Source organism: Mustela lutreola, chromosome 2 (genome assembly GCF_030435805.1).
Source record: "Mustela lutreola isolate mMusLut2 chromosome 2, mMusLut2.pri, whole genome shotgun sequence".
Taxonomy (NCBI): Eukaryota; Metazoa; Chordata; class Mammalia; order Carnivora; family Mustelidae; genus Mustela; species Mustela lutreola.
In genome coordinates this window covers 169,007,587-169,028,499 of record NC_081291.1, presented here as the reverse complement: position 1 = coordinate 169,028,499, position 20,913 = coordinate 169,007,587, and the positions used below count along the sequence as shown (strand labels likewise).

Here is a 20,913-nt window from a genome sequence, read left to right as displayed (position 1 = left end):
TAAGAACAAAGTCCCTATGAATGAAGATGTGTCCTCTGTTAATGATATGTTTTGATTTGTTTTGCAATATCTCTACCTAACATTGGTTGAAGTCCTACAAAGATCTATCAGAGACTCTGGAAGAATATGATAAAAAGTAAAATTTGTATAGCAAATAGAGGGGACAGTACAGATAACTTGTAACTAGTAGATAGACTTTGTAGTCACTCTTCTTCATTTAGGAATTTCGTATTCAGCCTCTAATATATTCAAATTATAAATAAGTCTTTTGGGTGTTAAGTAGGTCCTCCTTCCTATTCCCACCTCCCATCCAGGGGAATTAAGGGTTAAGGATGGAAAGGGGAAGTAAAGCAGATGGCAGAAGAATAAAAGTCTTTGGGAAAAAAAGAAATCTGGCAGGAAGTAAATCTAGCCCTTCAAATTGGGTGTACTCTCTACAGGAGAGAAGTTGCTGAGATGAATGTCGAATAGACTGATGAATGTGTTGACAAAAAGTTGTCATGGGAAGACCTAAAAAGTTCCAGAAATTAATCAGCTATACTAGCTGTTCATTATGAACAACCAGATGTCTTTCCATTCAGTTATTTAGGTACACTGGAACCAAGGTGGGAGTTGATAATTCTAAATTATAGAATCAGATTGGCATTGGACATAGATCAGACACTGAGATGCAAAAATTCTCTTAATATAAAGAAATAAAGCAAAACAGATCGTGAAATTTGTGGGGAAGACCCTGAAGTTTCTTGTAAATGAGGTAGTAGTAGAGTTAATACTCTAATTTATATAAAAGTAATTAAACTCTTAATAGAAGGGTAATATATAAAAGTAATTAATACTCTTAATTAGTATGTGTTATTGATATTACCTTTATATATTATGTTGCCTTTATAATTTTACTTTAATGAAATTAAAGTTCAGGGTTTTTTAACATTTAACATTTTTTAACATTGTGATCTTCCTAACACTTCTTTTTCTGTAAGATTTCTTAATATAACAGTCTGCTTTTACCTTATGTGTAGATTTTTCAAGAACTCTTGTAGTTAGTATAGTATTCTATAAAGGAGAATTACATATACTCTGTCCCAAGATTACCAGTAGGTGCAAACAGCTCCAGTACTTATTTCCAATATCTGAATCACTAATTTTTAAGTTGTTTCATGACTCAGTGGTAGATTACAAAATCAACTTAGTGGGTCACAACTACCATTGTATAAAAAGATAGAATTAGTTAGGAATTAAAAAAGCTTCAGAATTCATCACATAGTGTCTTAGTTCAGGCAGCTATAACAAACTGCCATGGACTTGGTGGTTTAAGGAAGAAACATTTATTTATTTTTCACAGTTTTAGAGTCTGGGAAGTCCAAGATCAAGGTACCAGAAGACTTGGTCTCTGATGCGGGCCCTCTTAGTTTGCAGATGGCTAACTTTTTGCTGTATCATTACATTGTGGAGAGAAAGAGAGCATACACAAGAGCAAGAGATCTAGCTCTGGGTCTCTTCTTATAAGGGCACTAATTCCATCATGAGGACTTCATAGCATCATCTAAACCTAATTACTTTCCAGTAGTCCTACCTCCAGTTACCATCACACTGGGGAATTAAGGTTTCAGTATATGAATTAGGGCACAGACATGCACTCCATAACACATACACTATGGGTAAAGTTTATTTGGTGGAACTTAAATTTCAGTTTTATACTTAGGTATAAAGTTCTGTATATAAGTGCATTTACATTATGATGTGAAATGTTTTATTTTGATTGTGGTCAAAAAGTTTGAGAAACACTGATCTAAATGTAGTTTACATCACTATGCTGTACAGACATAGTTCATATAGATTACTAATTCCTGATGCTGTTTTTCAGAATAAGGAATCAAAAGAAGAGCAAGGGTAAGTATTTATTTAATTTTTAAATTTTTCTTACTGTTTTCAAAGTCTGCTTTGCCAGTATGACACAGCCTTGCCTTGGAAAGTGTTTTAAAATAAGAAAGGACAATCCCTTATCTTAATAACTTAACACTTTTTAACAGAATGATAAAAAGTTCAATTATCATTTACTTTGGGAGAATAGAATCTCTCACCATTTTTATTCAAGGCTACTCAAGAGTCACCCAGTACTAACTGCTTTTTTATTCAAAGATTAATTTGGATCCAGCATAGAAATCTTTTAAAATACAGTCTAGATTGTGGTTAGCCAAATCTAAATTTAAGTAAGATTTAAAGAACAGATCATTATTTGCCCTAATGACCTCTTTTACAGAAGAGTTTGTTTTGATTTGGTTTGTTTATTTAACGCATAGCTTGTTGTTTTTAATCCCAACTGTTAACCATGAATTTTGAACCTTTACACTGGCAACCTTTTAGTGTCTGAAGGTCGCTGTTATTATACAACTATGTGATTCATGACAGTGCATTAGAGGATGGAAGTAGGGATGACAGTAGTGAAGAGATTCATTATAACCACCAAAAAGTTTGATAATTGAAAATTGATAACTTTAGAAAATTCATGTGAGGACATAAATTATTAAGATCTTTAAAATGGCAGCAACAACACATTTTAACTTTAAAGTCCTCACTTATAGTATCATGATATTTCCTCACTGATAATGGAGTGATCTGGTTGATAAGTAAATGGTTCATCATCCAAGATGGGTTTTCATGCTCTGTGTCAAGGCAACAAATTGAGCAAAACAATACTAGAACAATAGTTTTTTGCTTTTAGTTTTTTTCAAGTCAGCTCTAGGTGCCATAAGAATAACTTACAAAAGATTGAAACAGTGCTGTCAGTCATTCTGCTTATTTTACCTACAGTGTGGACCCAAACCTGAATGATTATCAAATTACCCAGGGACCTTTGTTTTCATATGAGAATTTTCAAATATGCATAAAAGTAAAGAGAATTATATACATCTACATTAATATATGTAACTGTTATCCTGATTCAGCAATGACACTGTTTTTCCACATTTGCTTCATACTTCCCTTAACATTTTCTTCTTTTTCTTTTTTTTTTATTAACATATTTTATTTGCCCCAGGGGTAGAGGTCTGTGATTAACAATTTTCTTTGTTGAAGTGTTTTCAATCCTAAATTTCACGTAATTTTACCTCTACATGGTTCAGTTTGCATCTTATTGATATGAACATTTTCCTATATTATCACAATCCTATTAGTAAACTTTAAAAATTTAGGAATAATCTTCTGGAGCTTTCCAAAAATACAGATTTTTCTATGTATTTACAGTTGCCAGGGTACCTGCAAAAATAATAATTTTAAAAAAGCTCTTCAGGTAATTTGAAAAATTAATTGAGTTTGGGAACCAGTGGTCTACACAGGCAATTGATTTCATTGAATTTTCCAAAAGTTTGAATCATTCTAGAATACCTTAGTGATACCTAATGCTATTTTATAGTGTTTTACAAGTTACTGTGCAAGAATTAGATGCCTTTGCTTTCCAGGTCTCAGTGCCTGAAAGAAGTAATAATGCATCCTAGAGTTATCTACTTTCTTTCTATTCACTAATCAAGTCATTTATGTTACAAGTAAAAGTACTATTTCTTGTTATCATTTAATGAGATTAAGAAGGAAATTTATAAATAGCAGGCCAATTTGAAAGGAGAGTAGCATGCATTTAAACTTTTAGACACAGTTATAGAACTGAGCTAATTGTCATTGCATTTATAGTATTTTCATTCTTTTTTTAGTGGTTTTCTAGTTACTGAAATCCATATTACTGCAGTTTCTTTGTTGTTGTTGTTAAGTCCTATTCCCAAAGAAACCTCCATTTTTAAATCTACTTTATGTTGCTATTTGCAATCCTCTATTTAAAGGTACACTGTGGGCGCCTGGGTGGCTCAGTGGGTTAAAGCCTCTGCTTAAAAGCTTAGGTCATGGTCTCAGGGTCCTGGGATCCAGCCCCGCATTGGGCTCTCTGCTCAGCAGGGAGCCTGCTTCCTCCTCTCTCTCTGCCTGCCTCTCTGCCTACTTGTGATCTCTGTCTGTCAAATAAATAAATAAAATCTTTAAAAAATAAAAAAAATAAATGTTCACTGGAAGGCAGCTATGTACACTGGACCTAAACAATGAAATTAATCAAATTAACCAACCTACTTGTCAAGAATGCTGGGATGATAAAATAATACAGCAGAGGTGGAAAAGCTTGTCAGTATTTCCCAAAGTGTTGTTTCCTTAAAAGTAACTGGTGTTAACAGTTATTATTTGAAAAATGAACTCCATGTTCTCCTAATTCTTGAAGACACTGGGATGAACAGAATAGGTACCTCAATTGAGTGCTATCTCAAATATGCTTAATAAATTCATTATGAATCATCAAGAGAAATATACAATATGAGCACGTTTAAACTTTCTTTAGCCATAAACCCTTCTGATGCTGAACATTACATGAGACCAATACAATATTTGGGAAGCAATGGCTTAGAGGAAAAACAATCATAAAAGATTACACTGATTATGTCACCACTGTAGCCCAAATATGATAGGAAAGGAAGAGCAGTTGAAGAAAGAGCAAGTAAATCTACACCCAGTTAATGGATTTATGAAAGATGATATAAGTGATATTCAAGAGGATTCTGCAACTGAAGACAAGTTCTATAGCCTGGATGAACTGCATATTCTGGACATGATAGAGCAGGTAAGTCTGACTGAAAGAGGTACAGCTCTCCCTTCCTTCTTCCAGAAACAGTTGTTAACCTTTGTTTTTCCCATGACTCTTTGAACAACATGTCAGCCTAGTGGTCTGTGTTGTGTTTGTGAGGAGCAAATAAAAACAGGAAGGACCAGGGACAGGAGTAGATAGAGGGAAAAAGAACCTTGGGAGCTGAAACTTTTCTCTTTAGCCCTCAAACCATTTCCTGGCTTTAACTATTAAACAGTGCTAAATACAAATGCGTTCCTTGTGAAAGGTTTTCAAGTACCACAAGGGAAAAAAAAACTTGGCTTAATCCCATTGACTTAATTTGTAAAACTAAGGTGCTTTCATTTTTAAAAAATTAAACTGGTTGTAGACATGACATGTCTACAGAAATATTAATGTACAACAGTGGTTTATTTTGTTTTGTTTTGTTTTTTCCCCCCTTTGGTTCCTTTCCTAGTAGTAGTCACTGTTGGGAATGATGTACATAGGTATATAAGTACTCATGAAAGTGATTAAATCAGACAAAGCACATGACTTGAAAAATCACTTCATTTAAATGAGAATTCTGTACTAAGGTAATTTAATGATCACTTTATGATAAGGTAATTTAATGATAACCTGTTCCATAATATGTAGGAATATTGATTGTCTAAGGGTACATTTAGTAAAAATGATTCCCTGGCTGATAATTGCCATATCTCATTTCGCCTTTCCAATTATAATAATAGGATACATATATTTCAACTGAAATGACATGTTCTTAGCTTTGGATGTCAGACTAAAGTTTAAATATAGGATCTTTGGTTTTCATTCAATAGCTATGAGGGTTCCAAAATACAAGTATGACACACATTTTGGAAAATGTTTATACCCTCATTTATTCAAAAAATATTTAGCACTTTATGTCAAGAACTCTGCTAAGACATGGTCCCTGTGATCGTAGTATTTACAATCCAGTGGAGAAGTTGAATATTAAGCTAAGGTGGTACTGAGTAATAATTAAGTGTTTGGGCACTTATGGCTGTCTGAGTTAGAATTCAGGCTTCTCCACTTTTCTTTGTAACCTTGGGTAACTTACTTAACTCAGTTTTATCATCTCTAAAATGGGAATAATAAGTGCCTACCTTGAACAGGTTTTAGAACAACAAAGGCATTACCAAAAAAAGCTTAAAAATATGGTAACCATGCAGGTAATGTTATCTAGTGGCAGTAGCAATAGACCAGTAACTGTGGAATTATTTAGTGAATGCTGTAATTAGGGAGAGGTAGGTTTATCTGCACTAATCAGAGAAGTGATGTTTGCATAGAGACATAAAGCATGAATAGGAGTTAGATGGCAACTTTAAATCCTCTTTAACTAAAGAATTAGTGGTTTTTTAGAGGAAAATAAGGTATTCATATTCCATTTGCTCATTAGGGCTCAACCAACAAAGTGACTGTAGAATATGGAGAAACAGAGAAGGAAAAGCTTGCTCGGCAGAGGCAACTTTATAAATTGCACTATCAATGTGAAGTAAGTACTTTTGCCATTCTATCTGAAGCCAGTCAGAAGTAGTTGAAATGTTCAATTTAATGGTAGTTTTTTGAAGGTCCTGTTTTTTTTCTTTTAATATGTGGTGACTTGAACAGAATTAACTATGAAGTAACATTTTCATTGATCAGGATTTCAAAAGACAGTTGAAAACAGTGACTTTTCGGTGGCAAGAAAACCAAATGCAGATTAAGAAGAAAGACAAAATCATTGCATCTCTGAACCAACAAGTGGCTTTTGGAATCAATAAAGTTTCCAAGTAAGTGCAAATCTGTTGATAACAGGAAATTTTGGATTTGCTCCATGATGAACACGATCTTTAAAAGATAATCCCTGTGTAGCCACTAGGTGGCAGTATAACCACACATTAAGAACTGCCAACTATAGGCCTGTACTTGGTTAAAAACCAAACTGTATTTTTGCCTTGGCAGATGGACTGAGAAATAAGCAAGTGCTCACTCTGTATATCAAGCTTTACATGTATTGGCTGAACAAGTGTGATTATAATAGAATTACATGAGAAAGATAATTAACTTTCAGGTCATGATTCTAATTTATAAAAATATGACCAATGATTTGGTGTTTCTTATAGCATGTGAGGAATACGTTTCTCAAAGACACCCATGAAATCATTTGAATGCTTTTTTATGTTGGTCTCTCAGAGTTTCTGTGTTCCAAGACCAAGAGATTAAAAATGAATCAAATTCCTGAAGACTCTTCCCTTCCAACATTCCCTTAATATTCTTAAGTAGTAAATGCCTAAGACTAAAAATTCTGACTTAATAGGGGAAAATGAGTGTCTCATTTTATTCTTTTTGTACTAACCACTGTCTCCAATCATATCAGTTGAGATACTAACATGATTTGTAACATATTGTTTTTTATTTTTTTATTTTTATTATTTTTATTTTTTTAAAGATTTTACTTATTTATTTGACAGAGAGAGATCACAAGTAGGCAGAGAGGCAGGCAGAGAGAGAGGGTGGAAAGCAGGCTCGCTGCCAAGCAAGGGAGCTTGATGTGGGGCTCAAACCCAGGACCCTGAGATCATGACCTGAGCCGAAGGTGGAGGCTTAACCCTCTGAGCCACCCAAGTGCCCCTGTAACATATTATTTTAATAAATAGTAATAAATAGCTACAGGATACCAGTTGTCCATGAAGTCTAATTTGAAATCCATGAGTTCTTAGACTGCTAATAGGGGGAATAGACAAGTTCTAGAGAGTATCTTAGAGTAAGGAGTCCATCATATTAATTATGAAATTGGAGAAATATTTGGCAGAGACTTAGGTCTTAAATTTTCTTCCATATATGATGTCCTCCAACCTTGAAGAAATTTGGGGGAAAAACTGGATGCCGTAGTGCTGACAACATAATCTCAGTTAAAAACACTTTGGCTTATCCCGTGGAGTCAGAGAGATCCCTCAAGTTCAAGGAGGTAAGGACCTAAGATGGTTTTGGCAAATTTAAGCTGACTATAGTCACTTAAGAATCCACACTTTGGGGTTCAAAACATTGTCTTTTAGCTTAGATGGCAATGACCAATCCAAGTGTATGTTATATAACATCAGTGATCAGAAAAATAATGTCATCCATGCAGATGAGCTGCTGCTTCTCTCCTTTACCATCTGAGGATAGATATCTTCCTCGACTCTGATAGCTGACCCAGGCACCCTTTTTATGCTTGAGACTACAAACAGACTATTTTAGGGGATGCATATGTCTTCATACAAGGAGCATTCACCAGACATTTATCAGGGGCTCATTATGTGAGAAGAATTATGTAAGGCACATGTAGAAGATACCAAAACATGTCACGTTGTGAGCTAATGGAGAATACAGATAAATTTGTTAAAACTACTTAAACAGAGGAACTTCTAGTTCTAGCAAGAAATAGCATTCTTCCTTGCAAATACTCCTGCTTAAAATTAAAACACCTTGAATATAACAGAACAAACAAGCAGAGAAGGACTTTAAATGGTAGATGGAAACAAACTGTCTAGAGACCTTGGTACATGAGGAATGATTCAACAGTGACTTTTTGTTATTGTCTCCCATATATCATAGACGGGTACCGAAGAAATCACCAACCTGGAACAGCCAACTGGTAGGGATAAACCTTTGAGAAAAGCTTATTATTGTCTCTATCCAAAGGATCAGGAAAAGGGAGATGTAACAACAGAAAGCCTTTTTGGCAGTATTCACCTATTCTAGTCAAGCACCAATGGTTCCATACTACTTAATGTGTTCCAACAATGGCAGATAGCAGAAACCAGGTCTCCTTGCTGGGGCAGTATTAGCAGTACTGAGATCCAGCTTGTCTTGCATTCCCCACCAGACAAAAGCAGGTAGTGTTCTGGCTACCAGGATAGTATAGGTGTGATCCAGTAGCAAGCTAAGCCTCTACCTCTGCCCAGCATCAGAGAGACTTAGGGTAATCTGAGGTGGGACTGGTCAATACTAGGTTTCACCTCTACCTCCTCATGGGAGCTGAGTTCCTACCCCTGGGGCTGGTTGGCACTATGTTTTCTCCCCTCTTTCCAGCTGATGCCAGAGAGGCCCAACATGGATCTCCTGCTCTCCACCCTGTAGCAACAAAGCAGTGTGAGTCAGCCCTCTGCTTTCTGCTTCCCTGGTATTAGTAGAGCCCAACAGGAAGCTGATCTTATACAGAGGCAAAAAGCAGAGTGAGTTGGTGCCCCACTTTCTTGGGAAATGTCAGTGGGACCCAAGAGAGACTGACTGAACTTCTACACCATTCATCTGCCTTGAGGCAGAATGTCAGCGTCCAGTTTTGGTGGGATGTTGTTAGCAGGGCTGAGTGGAAAGCTAAACATATACACCCACTCAGCCCTCACACTACACAGAGGGGTCTTCCTGCTAAAAGAAAAAAAAAATTAAATCCAGAGTCTCATAATATCCAAAATACCTAGGTATACAAAGAACTAGGACAGTCACAACATAAAAGAGAAAAGACAGTTAACAAAAGACAACTTTAAAATGATTCAGATTTGAGAATTGTCTGACAAAGATTTTAAAGCAACCACCATAACAGTGCTTCAGCAAGAAAATTGAATTATCTTTAAACAAATGAGAACCTAGGAAATCTTAGCAAAAAAAGTGTTATAAAAAAGGATGGAAATTCTTTTTTTCATTTTATAATTTTTATTCTTTTATAAACATATAATGTATTATTAGCCCCAGGGGTACAGGTCTGTGAATCTCCAGGTTTACACACTTCACAGCACTCACCATCGTACATACCCTCCATAATATCCATAACCTCACCACCCTCTCCCTACTCCCCTCCCCCTGGCCACCCTCAGCTTGTTTTGTGAGCTTAAGAGTCTCTTATGGTTTGTCTCCCTCCCGATCCAGTCTTGTTTCATTTATTCTTTTCCTACCCCCCAAACCCCCCACATTGCATCTCCACTTCCTCATATCAGGGAGATCATATGATAGTTGTCTTTCTCCGATTGACTTATTTCACTAAGCATAATACCCTCTAGTTCCATCCATCATTGCAAATGGCAAGATATCATTTCTTTTGATGGCTACATAGTATTCCATTGTATATGTATACCAAATCTTCTTTATCCATTCATCTGTTGATGGACATCTAGGTTCTTTCCATAGTTTGGCTGTTGTGGACATTGCTGCTATAAACATTTGGGTGCACATGCCCCTTCGGATCACTATGTTTGTATCTTTAGGGTAAATACTCAGTAGTGCAGTTGCTGGGTTGTAAGGTAACTCTATTTTCAACTTTTTGAAGAACTTCCATGCTGTTTTCCAGAGTGGTTATACAGCTTACATTCCAACAAACAATGTAGGAGGGTTCCCCTTTCTCTGCATCCTCACCAGCATCTGTCATTTCCTGACTTGTTAATTTTAGCCTTTCTGACTGGTGTGAGGTGGTATCTCATTGTGGTTTTGATTTTTATTTCCCTGATGCCCAGTGATATGGAGCACTTTTTCATGTTTCTTTTGGCCATCTGGATGACTTCTTTGCAGAAATGTCTGTTCATGTCCTCTTCCCATTTCTTGCTTGGGTTATTTGTTCTTTGGGTGTTGAGTTTGATATGTTCTTTATAGATTTTGGATACTAGCCATTTATCTGATACATCATTTGCAAATATCTTCTCCCATTCTGTCAGTTGTCTTTTGGTTTTGTTGACTGTTTCCTTTTCTCTACAAAAGCTTTTGATCTTGATGAAGTCCCAATAGTTCACTTTTGCCCTTGCTTCCCTTGCTTTTGGCGATGTTTCTAGGAAGAAGTTACTATAGCTGAGGTCGAAGAGGTTGCTGCCTGTATTCTCCTCAAGGATTTTGATGGATTCCTTTCTCACATTCCTTTCTCTTCATCAGTTTGAGTCTATTTTCATGTGTGGTGTAAGGAAATGGTCCAATTTCATTTTTCTGCATGTCACTGTCCTATTTTCCCAAAACCATTTGTTGAAGAGGCTGTCTTTTTTCCATTGAACATTCTTTCCTGCTTTGTCAAAGATGAGTTGACCATAGAGTTAAGGGTCTATTTCTGGGCTCTCTATTCTGTTCCATTGATCTATATGTCTGTTTTTGTGCCAGTACCATACTGTCTTGATGATGACAGCTTTGTAATAGAGCTTGAAGTCTGGAATTGTGATGCCACCAACTTTGGCTTTCTTTTTCAATATTCCTTTGGCTATTCGAGGTCTTTTTTGGTTTCACATAAATTTTAGGATTATTTGTTCCATTTCTTTGAAAAAAATGGATGGGATTTTGATAGGGATTGCATAAAATGTGTAGATTGCTCTAGGTAGCATAGACATTTTCACAATATTTGTTCTTCCAATCCATGAGCATGGAACATTTTTCCATTTCTTTGTGTCTTCCTCAATTTCTTTCATGAGTGCTATATAGTTTTCTGAGTATAGATTCCTAACCTCTTTGGTTAGGTTTATTCCTAGGTATCTTATGGTTTTGGGTGCAATTGTAAATGGGATTGACTCCTTAATTTCTCTTTCTTCTGACTTGTTGTTGGTGTAGAGAAATGCAACTGATTTCTGTGCATTGATTTTATATCCTGACACTTTACTGAATTCCTGTACAAGTTCTAGCAGATTTGGAGTGGAGTCTTTTGGGTGTTCCACATATAGTATCATATCATCTGTGAAGAGTGATAGTTTGACTACTTCTTTGCCAATTTGGATGCCTTTAATTTCTTTTTGTTGTCTGATTGCTGAGGCTAGGACTTCTAGTACTATGTTGAATAGCAGTAGTGCTAATGGACAAAGGAAGGAAATTTAAACACTAAAAAATACAATAACTGAAAATTTTGCTGGATATAATTACTAATAAGTTAAAGTTGACAGAGGATTAAACCAGTGAACTTGAAGACAGATCAAAAGACATTACCTAATGTGAAGAGCAGAGAGGAGATAAACCAGGGAAAAGATTATTTAAAAAAAAAACAAAACAAAACAGAGTCTCAGTGACCTGTGGGACAATAAAAGAGTTAAAGTTCTTACCAGAATCTCAGGAGGAGAGAAGAGAGATGGGGGAGGGGGTGGTAATTAAAAGAAATGAAGTAAAATACATAAATTTTCAAATTCAAGAAGTTGAGTGAATCCCAAATAGTATAAACCCAAAGAAGTCCATGCTAAGTCACATAATTAAACAGAAAACTAAAGACAAAAAATCTTGAAAGAACCAGAGAACACATGTGGGAACACTAATTCAAATGACATCAAATTTCTCATCTGAGACCATGGAGGCCAGAAGGAAGTGGCACATTATTTAAGTACTGGAAGAAAAAAACCTAACAGAAAACAAGAATTTTGAATATTATATCCAGCAAAAGTATCCTTTAGGAAGATGGAAAATAAAGACAAGTCTCAGGAGAACTATAAGAATCTGTTGCTACTAAAGGTACCATTAAATAGTGGCTGAAAGGAAGGTCTGTAACCATAAAGGAAATGATAATAGAAGCTTGGAGTTTCAGGAAGAACATCAGAATGAGTAAAGAGGGGGGTAAACAGTAAGAGCCCATCCTATTTCTCATTAATTTCTTAAATCATACTTGATGCTTGAATCAAAAATTATAATACCGGGTGCCTGGGTGGCTCAGTGGGTTAAGCCGCTGCCTTTGGCTCGGGTCATGATCTCAGGGTCTTGGGACTAAGTCCCGCGTCGGGCTCTCTGCTCAGCAGGGAGCCGGCTTCCTCCTCTCTCTCTGCCTGCCTCTCTGCATACTTGTGATCTCCGTCTGTCCGATAAATAAATAAAATCTTTTAAAAAATAAAAAGCAGGAATGGCTATATAAAATGGACTTAAGAGCAAAAAACTGCTGGAGATGAAGAAGGACATTACACAATGATGACAGGACCAATTCACCAGGAAGATATAGCAACCTAAAGGTGTATGTACCCAACAATAGAGCCTCAATATATGTGAAGCAAACTTAATAGAACTATAAGGAGAACTTGAAAAACCTGCAGTTATAAATGGTGATTTCAGCCCATATTCTCAGTAATTTATAGAACTACTAGATAGAAAGATACAGAATTTCTATAGCAGCAGATATAGAAATTCTGTATTAACAAAGATGTAGAATTTCTACAACCCCATCAACCAACAGGATTTAATCAATATTTATAAGACACGTCACCAAACAACAGCAGAATACATTTGCTTTCAAGTGGCCATAGGAAGTATACCATGATAGAACATATCCTGGCCCATAAAACAAAACAAAAAATTTAAAAGCATTGAAATCATACAAAACATATACTCAGAGCAAAAGAAGAAAGAAATCAATACCAGAAAGATAACAGGAAAATCTCCAAGCACTTGGAAACTACACAGCACACGTCTAATTAATCCATGGGTCCAAAAACATTTAAAGGGAAATAAAAATGTGTTGAACTGAATTAACATTAAAATACAATATATCGGAATTTGTGGGACACCAGCTAAAGTAGTTCTTTGAAGTTTTATTGCACTAACTGTACATATTTGTAAGAGTTAAAAAAAATCTCAAATCTAATCTAAGCTCCTTCCTCAAGAATCCAGAGGAAAAAAAAGCAAAATAACTGAAAACAAGCAGATGGAATTAATCAAGATTAGAAGTAATAAAATTACAAACAGAAAAACAATAAAGAAAATTCTTGAAACAAGGAGCTGTTTCTTTGGAAATATCAATAAAATTGACAGAACTCTAGCAAAACAAACAAACAAAAAGGAGATACATATACCACCATCAGGAATGAAAGAGTGATAATACTGCAGACCTTGCAGACAGAGAATTATGTTGAGTGAAAAAAGTCAGTCCCCAAAGCTTATATACTGTATGATTTCATTACTATAACATTCTTGAAATGACAAAGGTTCAAAAATTTTAACATGACAAAATCATAAAAATGGAAAACAGTTTAGTGATTCAAGGTTAGGAGGATGAAATGGGAATGGGAGCAAAATGAAATATTGTGATAAAACTCTTCAGTGTTTTGACTGTATCATTATCAACATCCTGGTTATTATACTATAGTTCTGTAAGACGTTAACATTGAGGGAATATGAGTAAAGAGTACATGGGATCTCTCTGTATTATTTCTTACACCTGTATATTAATCTATGAATTCGATATCTCAAAAGTTTAATGTGTTTTTTTTTTTTTTTTTTTTTTAAGTACAGTTAACCCTTCAACAAGGGTTTGAACTATGGGTCTGCTTATATGCAGATTTTTTTGATAAATACAGTACAGTACTATAAATGTATTTTTCTCTTTATGGTTTTCATAGTAATATTTTATTTCAGTTCGAGGTAAGAATATAGTATGTAATACATATAACATACAAAACATGTATTAATTGGCTATATTATCAGCAAGGCTTCTGGTAAACAGTAAGCTATTATAGTTAAGCTTTTGGGGAGTCAAAAGTTATATACAGATTTTCACCTGCATTTGCTGGAGGTAGGTGTCAGTGTCCTTAACCCCTATAATTGTTCAAGGCCAACTGTACAATAAATAACTGTCAAACAGCACCATAATCAATAGGGATTTTGTAGGGTAAAAAGAGCACTTGTGATTGTTGTGGTAAGGAAGAACATCATTGAAGACAGTATTGAACCTCAGCTATATAGGATGAGATTGGAGAAAACACAGAGCATCTAGGCTGAGAGGGCACTGTATGTGTTCTCATATAGCTTTTAAGCCTTTGTTCAATTCATTTGAACATGTCTCAAGAGTATATGATAAAAATGTAAATATTTTTAAATTATAAAATGCTGATTTTTTTATTTGGGTTTTATTAGGAAGCAAAAAATCTTTTTTTCTTTGCCCTAGTTCAATGTCAGTCCTATAGTAATGTTTGGTAAATGTTCGCTGTTGATAATTGAAGAATTAACAAAGAAGATTTTTATAATAGCAACATATTTTGAACAAATAACAATTAGCACTTAATAAATCTAAAGTAATTACTGTCAGTAAAATCCACATAATAAACTTGATAGCCAGCCCGAGTAAACTTGAGAACTGTAGATCTTTCAGAAAAGAATGTCTAATCCTACCCTCATGTTATTCAAAAGAAAAATAGGACTAAGAAGTTATGACTGCCTGAACAAATATAGCTGTTTCCTGTTCAAGCTGGATGATAGGAACAATGCCTACCTTATCCTCTATTATTTAAGAATCCAGGTCTTCTGAATTCCCCACTGCCTCTGTCAGCTCTTCATTGCCCACTCTTAAACTGCAGCTAGGTAAAATATTCAAATAATGGAAGCATTCAAAGGAAAACAGAATGTCAATTTAAAAAATCTTACTACCTCCTTTTTTTTTTTATAATTTTTTATTTTTTATAAACATATATTTTTATCCCCAGGGGTACAGGTCTGTGAATCACCAGGTTTACACACTTCACAGCACTCACCAAAGCACATACCCTCCCCAATGTCCATAATCCCACCCCCTTCTCCCAAACCCCCTCCCCCCAGCAACCCTCAGTTTGTTTTGTGAGACCTCCTTTTTGAATCTCTCTGCATATTCCTGCATACCATAGTAACAAAGCTTATCTTTCTTCTTCTTTACTTGAGAACATGATCTCTTTTGTGGAGAAACAGATGTGGTTTCTTTTCATTGCATTTTCAGTTCAATAAACATTGATTGTAAGTCTCAATAGCTTCTAAGAAGCTTGGAGTAAAGGTTGAGTAGGTGATCTCTGAAATCTGATAGTAAGCAATCTAGCCACATTTAAAGTCATTGTTCTAAGGTTACCATTCCAAATTCCTGTTGACCCAAATACCTGTGTATCCCAAGTGTCTGAACATATCAAAACTTAAAGAGTAATGTGCTTTTCCTGTGAACTTCTTCATATTATAGCAAATTAATGTCAGTATAAAAACTTGGTTCTGAGGAGATATATAGCAGCACAAGGAAGGAACATCAGACATGATTTGTGAACATGTATCAATCAAAAAATATTACTTTGCACTCTCTCAGTAGATTTTTTGCATATTAATTTTTAAACCAATTGCAGGCTATGTTTTCTGATTTACATAAAATTTTTGCCTGGTCTTTCATTGATTAGATCATGTGAGTGACTCCTTGGTGATAATTTACTATTTTAATTAAAATTCCTATGTGGGGCGCCTGGGTGGCTCAGTCGGTTAAGCGACTGCCTTCAGCTCAGGTCATGATCCTGGAGTCCTGGGATCGAGTCCCGCTTTGGGCTCCCAACTCCACAGTGGAGTTGTCACCTTCTCCTCACTCGTGCTCTCTCTTACTGTCTCTCTCTCAAATAAATAAATAAAATCTTAAAAAAAAAAAAAAATTTCCTATGTGTACACAGCCTCATGGTGCCTATATTTAATACCTGATTTCTTTCAGACCTTAACCCTTTAATAGTTTATATGACATGATATAATAACTTGGTAAGAAAATTTTAAAGTTCTCAATCCTACCACAGGCCTACGAAATCAGAACATACCGTCTATGTTTTCTAGTGGGTAAACTATAGTAGAAAGGGCTAAAGACCTATTTCTGAGACTTTGAAGTGAGGATACAAGTTCTCTTTGGCTTCAAATTGATGGGATTAGAACTTGGGAAGTTGGTAAATCAGACATCAGAGAAAGAAAGATGAATTCCAGAAGGTGTAAGTGTAGGAGACTATTTTCAGACTCAATTTTTGTGGCCTAAAATGGTCATACTTAGTCCCTCCTCTTCAGCTACAAGAGAGCTGTATTGACTGTATTAACGACAAATCATTTCTAACATTTATCCCTTTCATCTTTCCTTAGATTACAGCGTCAGAGCCATGCTAAAGATAATGAAATCAAGAATCTTAAAGAGCAACTTTCCATGAAAAGGTACAAATTTAGTTGTTGCTTTGGTTGAAAATACATCTCTGAAACTCTAAGTATATTCATTCAGCATGTACTGACCAGGGTAGCCATATAATTTATTATCCAAACTGGGGTACTTTTGAGCATGATATTGAACATTATTAATGTTTAGACTGGGACAACAGTTACAAATGGAAGTGACCTAGGCAGATTGGGGGCTATGTTCAGCTTAGCTCTGGCCCTAGAAAACTGCTGAGAGAGATTAGATCAGCAAGGTTATGGTCCCACAGCAAGCTAGGCAGGGACCAGACTTAGGTGTTCTCATCTCTTTGCCCTAATCAATACTGCTAAGTGTTACTGATTTATGAAACTGGTTGAATTTTATTCTTATTCACATATTTTTGCCTGTAGGTAATTTTTAAATAACTTTTTAGAGATCTAATTCATATAGCATAAAACTCAGTGTGTTAAATTATACGTTTCATTGGCTTTTTAGGATATTTGCAGAGGTATACAACCTTCACCTCTGTTTGATTCCAGAACATTTTTATCACCCTAAGGAAATCCTGGATCCATTAGAAGGCATTCTTCATTCGCCCCTCCCCTAGCTTCTGGTGATCATTCATTTATTATTTGTCCTGGTGGTTTTGCTTTTTCCAGACATTTCATATAAATATAATCATATAAGTACCCTCTTGTGATTAATGTCTTACACCTACTATATTGTATATCCATATCGTAGCATATCTCAGTATACATTCCTTTTTATAGGTAAATAATATTCCACTGTATAAATACACCACTATTTGTTTATCTTTTTTATCAATGGACATTTGATTTGTTTCAATTTTTTCACTATTATGAATAATGCATTTATGAACGTTTGTAAGCATATTTTTATACGAGCATAAGGTTTTCAGTTCTCTTGGTTATATAAGAGTGGAATTGCTGAGACATGCAGGAGACTCTGTTTAACTTTTTAAGGAACTACCAAACTTTTCCAAGTGACTGCACATCTTACAATCCCACCAGCAGTGGATTCTGCACATCCTCACAAATACTTGTTGGAATACCTGTCTTTATTTTACTCATTGTAATGGTTGTGAAATACAAGATCATTGTGGTTTTGATTTGCATTTTCCTAATGATTTAATATGTTGAACATCTTTTCGAGTACTTCTTGGCTATTTGTGTATCTCCTAAGAAAAATGGCTATTCAAATCTTTGGCCACTTTTTAAATTGGGTTCTTTGTTTTTTGTTGAGTTTTCAGAGTTCTATGCATGTTCTGGATATAAGTCCTTTATCAGATATATGATTTTTAAATTTTGGAGTCTAAGTTATGTTTTCTCTTATTCTTATAAGCAGTTTTGTACAATATTTGCACAGTATTCAGTAGCATAATAATTCCTCTTGGTTGAATTCATATATGTCCTTGAATATTTTTTCCCTTGAAACACTCTGGGTATAGTGGTATTAACAACATACTGTTTTATCAAGCTTCTCATCAATATTTGTCAAGTGTGCAAGCATCCAAGTGTTTCTAATAAAACATTGAGGATAGCTTTTGTAAAAGTCCCTATTACAATATTATATTTCCAGTTAATTGTTTCCTTTAAAGATATAATTTGGTTTGTATGCCCTAAAGTTTGGGCCTCAGGTGTAGGAAGCTGAAATAAGATAGTAAAAAAGAGAGACCTCATAGGTAGCCTTTCTCTATAATGTCCTTCATAAATAATGTCCTTATCATCTCCCTCTCTCCTTTTCAAGCTGTAGGATTTGTATTCATTCTAAGATGTTGATGTGAGCTGAGATACTGAGATAACCAGTGCAATATTTTAATGCAGTGATTTAGCTTTAATGCAGTGAGGGCAGGGATGATAAAAAAAAAAAACAAAAAAAAAAACCTTTGTAGTTGCTATTTTGGGAATACAGAAAGGCTTGTAGAAACTTTATGTGAAATTTAATGATAATAGCTAACATTTATTTAATGCTTAATATGTACTAAACACAGAATGCTTTTATATATATTATATGAATGTGTTTTTGCAATAGATCTTTGAGGTCAATAGTACAGTGTTCTCCATTTTCAGATGTAAAGAAACTGAGGTATAGAGAAGTTAAGGAACTTGCTCAAGGTTTCAGAACTCAGATTCATCCTCAGACAACTTTATTTCAGAGCCAAGTTTTAAATCCTAGCCCTTACATTGACGACTTTAAAACTTCTGCACTCTTGGTAGTACAGGATAACTGGAAGGGTCAAGTAATGTCTTCTCTTGCCTTTGTATGCTGTAAACTTTTACAAGAAATCATTTCTTACTCACTAAATAGTTTGAGTCTTTCTCTCTCCTGAATAAAGTGGAAAAGTCTGTCCTTGCTGCAACGTTGTTGACTCTTTAATGCTCATATATTTCAGATCCCAGTGGGAAATGGAGAAGCATAATCTGGAAAGCACAATTAAAACATACTTAAACAAACTGAATGCAGAAACTAGCAGAGCTTTAACAGCTGAGGTAAAAAAAAAAAAAAAAAAGAAAGAAAGAAAGAGAAAAATTGGGTTGGGGAGGGAAGTTCTGCTCATGTACTAGTATACTAAAGAATTGAAAAAAGACTGTTCTAAATGAACAGAAATAAGTCATCTTAGGACCAGCCAGAAGAACATAGCTTAAACTCTTGTGCTTTTTTGACTCACTGGAATTTTGTACATGATTACTTCAGTGTTGATGATCTTATGTTGTTTTTCCCCAAATGACTTCAGGAAATTGGTCTGCTTCAGTATGTGTAGCAAATACATACACTTTGGGATAATTCTCATGAAACCAGGTCACTAAGCCAAATTTCTAAGAATTCTAACATTTTACTGCTGCTGAAGATAATGTCTCCTTTTTTTGTTACTTTCTACATAGATCTTCCCAAAGCACATATACATCATACACTCCAATTTAAAAAACCAGCCTACCTTCTAGACTCCCAGAATGTTTCTTCTAACTTAACAGAATACCACAGCTAGGGTCTCTTCCAAAAGATACATGATTATTTGTATATATGTAATTTTTACTTAGAGATAACCAAACGATATACAATAAGATTCAGATATTTAGAGAGCTCACTAACATTAAAAGAATTATAAACCTTCCCACATCTGTCATGGGTAAACTGTATACTTTAGCAGAATGCTTGGGAATCCAGAGGTCAATAATCAAGGAATGATACCTGAACCAAAAATCCCTGGAGATTAGTAGAATGCTAGCTATAACTGAAAAAACAAAACCCTCAGATTACTTTAAGAGCTCAAGTTTGTATATTTTTGTTTCTCACTGCTTTTAGTCAGAACGTTTCCTTCTACTTCCACTATTAATTTTAGAAACACCTAATGCTGTCCAAGAATATATTTTCAGCGAATATTGAGTGACTAGTGTGAAAAAAAAAACAGAGGTCAAGTGAGCATGCAACAGTAATGGGGCAGAGGGAATTCCTGTTATGAGGAGACAGACTTGATGACCTCGCAAGGCCCATTTGGACTGCATGGTCCTCCTGCATGGTCTGATTATTTTCTTATCCCTTCATCAATTAAAAAAAAAAAAAAAGCAAGTAACGGGACTTCTGGGAATGTTCTTAAACTTTGCTGAATATTATAGTTACCTGAGAACTTTTAAAAATCCCACTACTTGGGCAGCACTTGGGATCAATTAAATTAGAATCTCTGGGACCACGGCATAAATTTTTAAAGAGTCTGAGATGATACCAGGGTATGTTCAAGTTTGAAAACTAATGATCTGGAATGCTTACTAACCCAGTAACCATTGAGTAAAAAAGTTAGAATTGTAGAATTAATCAGAGTTTTTATAATGTATTATGGATGGTCAAGAAGCTCAGGTGCTGGAAGAGATTGAAAAATAGCTCAACTTTACTTGAAATGATTGAGAAAAGGATGTGTTCATTTACAAGGCATCTTCAACTTCTTTGTCTTTTTCTCAAAAATCTGTAGGTGTATTTCTTACAGTGTCGTAGAGATTTTGGTTTGCTTCATCTAGAGCAGACTGAAAAGGAATGCCTCAGTCAGCTTGCCCGGGTGACTCATATGGCAGCAAGGTAACATTTCCTTCTTTCTTAATGCATCTTCATCTCAGAGATACAAGATACAAGATTTGTCCTTAAGTTTGAACAGAATCTGTTTTACATGTATGACATCAGAGTCTTTGAAATGAACAAACCCTTATTTTTTTAAAACCTCAAAAGTCATTTAGTCACTTTGCTGCTGTTCTTGGTTTCTTCTGCTGAAGCACTGAAGTCTACTGAGCACAGTAATAGCTGCAGACAGATATTTCCCTTTCACTAGTGAAATAGATAAAAAATCTCAGAAACATGCATGAAGCCCGGACATTTACAAAACAGGGTGGATTCTAAGTGG

At 35.1% G+C, this 20,913-nt stretch overlaps 1 protein-coding gene across 13 annotated transcripts in view; it reads left to right on the top strand.

The window, feature by feature from the left end:
• Positions 1-20,913, top strand: part of DZIP3 (DAZ interacting zinc finger protein 3) — a 109,012-nt gene that overhangs the window by 71,691 nt on the left and 16,408 nt on the right. For all 13 annotated transcript variants that reach the window (XM_059164208.1, XM_059164211.1, XM_059164213.1 and 10 more), the window contains 7 exons: positions 1,865-1,890; positions 4,486-4,651; positions 6,072-6,167; positions 6,317-6,444; positions 16,460-16,528; positions 18,919-19,015; positions 20,491-20,594. In XM_059164208.1, the coding sequence (XP_059020191.1) occupies positions 1,865-1,890; positions 4,486-4,651; positions 6,072-6,167; positions 6,317-6,444; positions 16,460-16,528; positions 18,919-19,015; positions 20,491-20,594 (686 nt within the window). The remainder of the gene's footprint in view (positions 1-1,864; positions 1,891-4,485; positions 4,652-6,071; positions 6,168-6,316; positions 6,445-16,459; positions 16,529-18,918; positions 19,016-20,490; positions 20,595-20,913) is intronic.